The sequence below is a fragment of the Fomitiporia mediterranea genome, assembly GCF_000271605.1.
Source record: "Fomitiporia mediterranea MF3/22 unplaced genomic scaffold FOMMEscaffold_14, whole genome shotgun sequence".
Taxonomy (NCBI): Eukaryota; Fungi; Basidiomycota; class Agaricomycetes; order Hymenochaetales; family Hymenochaetaceae; genus Fomitiporia; species Fomitiporia mediterranea.
Genome location: NW_006760399.1, coordinates 1,591,775 through 1,597,489, shown reverse-complemented (window position 1 = coordinate 1,597,489; position 5,715 = coordinate 1,591,775). Strand labels below are relative to the sequence as shown.

The window sequence follows — 5,715 nt, the reverse complement described above, 5'->3', positions numbered from 1 at the left end:
AGTTGTAGTTGTGAATTATATTGCAATTATATTTGTATTATCATATAGATATATTATTTATTGTTTTATGTACGTTCCAAAGTATTATTTTCGTTTTTCATCACTTTTATCCATGAACTATAGTCTGAATTGATGAATTATTTCATTATATGATGTGATAATTGTCTGTATATTATTTATTTTCGTATTAAACACTGTTAAGTTAATTATATTATCATATTAATATTATTCACCAAGTATGAGCATTTGTTTTGTAGTAGAATTATTATTTATTTAATGTTGAAGTTCAATTGCATGTTGTGTTAACTTCCATTATTTAGTTCTGATCAATGTAATTTTGCTTTGTACCAAATGATTTACCTTTATGATCCGTTATGTCTGTCTGTAACTTCTATCACTTAGTCAGTGCTTAGTCTGTGAATTTTGTTATTCTATTTTTCATAGTGTCTGTAGTATTATACTTTCTGTTCTGTTGTTTATATTTAGTTATTAATTGTTTGTGCATATTATCCATTTTCTCCCCTTCAATTCAAGAAGGTATTTCTTCAAAGAATTGGATATTTCTTTAATGTTTATTAATCATTATTATAATATAATATTTATATATAATAATTGTAATTGCTTTTGTGGTTCAATTTCTAATTATTAGTATTTTAAAGTAGTGTGTAACATTTGTTATGTTCTATAATGAGTAATTTAAATGTTATTACTATTATATCTTTGTTACTGTTAACGTTTGTCAACTTATATAATGTGTATTTTCTTTGTTATAGTAGATAAGTACACATTATGTATAATATACAAGTTTTGTTTGCACTCGTTATCTTTTATTAATAATTGTTCATAACTATGAATGAATATTTTGTTTTTGTGTTGAAAACATATGGTAATTCGTTTGTTTCTGTATAATATTCATTTAATAACATTATAATTATTATTTATGTAGTGCTTTTAGTAAATGTGCTGAGTTCTATTAAGTACACTTGTATCTGTTATTACCTGTTTTATATTATACTGTCCAAGATAATGACTTAGACATTTTATTAATTTATTTAATCATATTATATTATGATTGTTTTTGATTGTAATTATTATAATAATGTGTTTGTAATAATTATATTTGTATTATTCATTGTAATAGCCTTATCAGCTTAATACTTTGCTCCTACAAGCTACATTGTCACAATGTAAATTTAATAATCGTTTGTTAAGGTATATACACTGTACAGTTGATGTTGCTGTTACAACTTCGAAATTTATTATATAATCAGCTGCTATGATAACACGTTCTGTGTAATTAAGTTGTATTGATACATTGTTTCAAGTATATTAGAGATATAATTCTTTCGTTCATTGTTAGTATGCATTTACACAATTGTATTAATGTGTAAAGTAGTATCATTTGTTTAATAGTTATAATTTTTGCACTTGTTTTGTGCTGTAATTAGTATTTATACATTATAACATTATTCTTTTGTGTGTAATTAGTTTATACACTCTGTAGCATTGTTTTTTTTTGGTTTGTAGTTATTCATTATACTTTTGTATATCTGTACTCGTCTGTATATCTTAGATATGCATATTATATTTGGTATCTGATAAGTAATTGCAATATCCAACATGTAACTGCTGAATCCAATATGTTACATATAATTGCTCAACCATAATATGTGTTAGTTATTATATTGTTCTGTATTCATTCTGTTAGTTCTATCTGTATTATTATCATTATTATCATTATTGTTATTGTTATTATAGTGTCTACAATTGTATTATTGTTTATAATACATGTTAAATGTTTTATTTATTTGATTTAATATACTGTTTAGCATATATGTGCTTGTTTTGAGCATTAATCATTCAACCATGATATTACTATATGTGTTATTATTTGATTTATGCTATAACATATGTGTGCTCGTTGACAGTGTCAATCATTTGTACTATTGTAATGTTAATAGTGGAAGAGTAGTGTTTGCTTTATTAATCTTTTTAACGTTCGTCTGTAGTATGATCAGTTAATTTATTATAACATAATCTCCATGGTATTATAGAGTATTTTAGCATTTAATAATTGTAGTAAGTGATACTCATCATAGTTTCAAGGTTGCCTGCATAGATTATGTTATTACTGGGCCAATGATCATAATCACTAAGATGACAATCATATAATGTCTGGGTTGTATGTAGTACAGTAGATTGTGTGTTTGCAGTGTATTGATTCGTGTTTGGGATACTCAGACAGGTGAGTCGAGTTCTGCATTGTAGTATGTTGTGTGTGTGCATGTGATGCATAGAACTGTATAGAGTATAGACATAGTAGGGTGTAGATAAAGCATAGGCAGGGAGTGCAAGGCTCATAACCTGTTAAGAAAGGGGGGAAGAGAGGTTATGTGAGAGGCTTAGAGAGATCACACAAAGAGGGGGGATAGTGGACTCAGCTCACTCTCTTACAGCTTGCTTCATTGTCCATTGATTAGTTAGTCTATATATACTATGTAGGTATGTCTCAGATGTAGAATGTATGATGGAAGGTATTCCATCATCGTTCGTCATTACTTGTAATGTAGTTTATATCATCTGAGACATACTCTCATGTAGTCTCATCTTAACACTTTATCTTTAACATTCCTTTCTTTTATTCTTTGTGGCTTATCATTCTTAGTGGCTCATACTCCCTGAGTGCTCTTGTGTAGTTTAGTATATATAGGCATACAAGATCAGACTGGTCCTGTAGTCTTAATCTTGTCTACTCTAGGTAGTCCTGTACTCTTAGGCTCACTCTATATACTCTACTCTTGTCTCACTCTCTCTCTCTGCCTGTTCTGCAAGTTCCAACTATGTTCTAGTGCTTGCATTCTGTATTTCTGTTGTGTAGGATAGTTGTAGCCTGGGTCCCCTTGCTGAGCCTTTGGGTCCCCTCTACACTGTTGCTGACAATGTCCTGATTTCTCCCACATGAGTTACAGCTAACCTAGCAAGCACAACTCATGACACAAGTTATGCCTTCCTCCAAGAGGGATGAAATCAGCTTTCTGAAACACATCATCAATTTATGATCCTTGCTGGCTGCAGTTGACAATGACTTGACATGAGTACTGTGTACAACTGTGTACAACTGCAGGACATGTTGGGCTTAAATACCTGTTTGGAATGTCAAGAAACACTACCACACAAGGCATTAGGACACTAGTACTTCACAGGCTTTGCTGACTCACTCAGACACGATGCAATCTCCGAATGTTCTTATTGTTGGCTCTGGACCTGCAGGTCTCGTTCTCGCACTTTCACTCCTGAAGAACGGTATACCAGTTCGCATTATCGAGAAAGATGCTCAGCATCATAATGGAGAGCGTGGCTCCGGAATATCGGTGGGATACTATCTTAGAACGCTGCTCATAATATCTGACTGCCATTTTCCTAGCCTCGTACTCTTGAAATTGAGCAATTTCTGGGCATCGACAACGAAGTCCGCAAGCTTGGGGCTGGTCCACCAATGATCCACATGTACGACCCGAAAGATCCTTACTGCATCATACGATCTTCAAAAATAGCAGCAGACTCTGGGCCAAGGCCGGCGTTCCCGATCGTAGGTCGTCTATAGTACTGATTCAGACCTCATCTCAATTTCTTTTTAAGACCAGTCCAGTGCTGATCGGCCAATGGCGCCATCAGGCCATCCTTCGCAGGCACGTGGAGGCTCTTGGCGGAAAAGTCGAGCTCGGATCCGAGTTTATAGGTTGTGCACAAGATGAGAATGGTGTGACGGCGGGGATTCGCAAAGTCGTAGATGGCGTCGAATACATAGAGAAGGCACGATTTGAGTACCTTGTGGGTGCCGACGGTGGTCGAAGTAAATCGAGTGCTCAACTCAGACATTCAAACCGCTTACCATTCTTTCAGGTTCTGTGCGAAAGGCTATGGGTGTCAATTTCCTCGGAGAAACTCGCGAGGGAGACAGGCTACACATTGTTGATGCCCGTATAGAAGGCCTTGATGTTGATTCTGTAATGACAATTTTCTTGCTTTCTATGTAAATTGCTAAAGACTATTTAGGATCTCCGTTTCTGGGGTAACCAGAAGACTGCTATGTAGGTGTAATCAATAAAATGCGATATGCAGTCCACTCATTTTCCGTCAGGGTTACTCTCAGACAAACAGCCGAGCCTGGTTTATTCCAGATGCTTTTTTCTGGCTCCGAGATTAGACATGACTTCCTCAAAGCACATAACGACGCACAAGCAATCCAGGACGAACTTCACAGGACCACGAACCGTACTGATCTCCGAGTCACTGAAATAACTTGGCATGGCGAATGGAGGTGGGTCAGATCGCACACATTCTACGTAAGAATGATTTTTACGAATCGGCTTAGACCGAACATTCGTATGGCGGACCATTTCCTAGTCGGACGATTGTTCATCATTGGTGGTACGTTGCTTGCATAATTAGCGAGACTTCCTGCTCAGACCAGTACTGTAGACGCTGCACACACACATTCGCCAACGGGCGGACAGGGATTGAACTCCAGTATACAAGATGCTGTGAGTACTTAAAAAAATCCAGCGCACATTCTGATCTCATAAATCCGACTTTAGTTCAATCTTGCTTGGAAATTGGCACTATCAATCAGAGGAATCGCGTCGCCACGCTTGCTAGAATCTTTTGACAGCGAGCGCCTCCCAGTGATCGCGGAGATGCTCAAGCTCACGACCGCCTTACTCGACCGCTTCGTTCAGTATGGCATCGGCCCAGAGAAATCCGCCGAAGAAGCGCAAGCCCAAAACAGCTCACAGGATGAAGATGTATGGATCCGCGACGCGAAACTTGCTCAACTCGACATACATTATTGTTGGAGTCCGGTCGTCGTTGATGAACGTTTCACGCATCCTAGTACAATCTCTATGGATACATATAGTGCGATGAGTAGTGAGAGAAGAGCTGGTGATCGTGCTCCTGACGCACCGTCTCTTCTTGGAGTAAATGTCCCAGGTCGACTTTTCGACATTTTCAATCCAGCAATTCATACAGTATTACTATTTGTGGCAGACGGACCCGCAGTGGAGCAAGCTCGCGCAATCATCTCTCCGTTTTCGTCAATTGATCCGGGATTGATACAGAAGGTGCTTGTACTCCCTGCAGGCACGGACCCATCGAACATTTCGACAAGAGAGATGAAGCATGTTGTTGTGGACTCGGAAGGACATGCATTCACTAATTATGGAGTGGACCCATCGGAGAGTTCGCCAACGGTGGTTGTTGTACGACCTGATGCCATGATCGGAGCATTCCTTAAGACTGAGGCCGGTGCTCGCAAATACCTTTCCCTAGTTTTCCAATAACTCCTTGATTCTCAATGATTCTGTGTTAGCGAATTTGTAGTCATGACGTTCAAATAGAATTCCATCTTAGCTAGTTTTATTTCTATCAAAAACAATACTATTAGAAGTTGTTGTCTTGTGCACTGTCGGTGCTCAGATAATAGAAAGTTGAAATGATACAGGGTATATCCAGAATTGCTAGATTTGGATGCTTTCCATTTACTGCTGCTTGCATAATTCCTTAGAATGGCAAGATCACGTGATTTTTTCGTCACAAAGTTGAAAAACACAAAGAAAATACAATATCTCACTCAATCCTTAACATAAATGTGTACTATTAGTACCTAAATTCATACTTTTAAAATCCCCTTCAGATAGATACTTTATTAATCAA

The 5,715-nt window shown here is 36.7% G+C and overlaps 1 protein-coding gene across 1 annotated transcript; it reads left to right on the top strand.

Annotated features, from left to right (window-relative positions):
- Positions 1 to 3,227: 3,227 nt before the first annotated feature.
- Positions 3,228 to 5,342, top strand: FOMMEDRAFT_161305 (uncharacterized protein; the record flags this gene model as incomplete). The annotated part of the gene is made up of 9 exons (XM_007270838.1): positions 3,228 to 3,371; positions 3,425 to 3,589; positions 3,640 to 3,853; positions 3,904 to 4,007; positions 4,057 to 4,091; positions 4,142 to 4,321; positions 4,376 to 4,431; positions 4,483 to 4,544; positions 4,599 to 5,342. The coding sequence occupies 9 exons, from the start codon at positions 3,228 to 3,230 to the stop codon at positions 5,340 to 5,342; spliced, it is 1,704 nt and encodes a 567-aa protein (XP_007270900.1).
- Between the last annotated feature and the right edge of the window lie 373 nt (positions 5,343 to 5,715).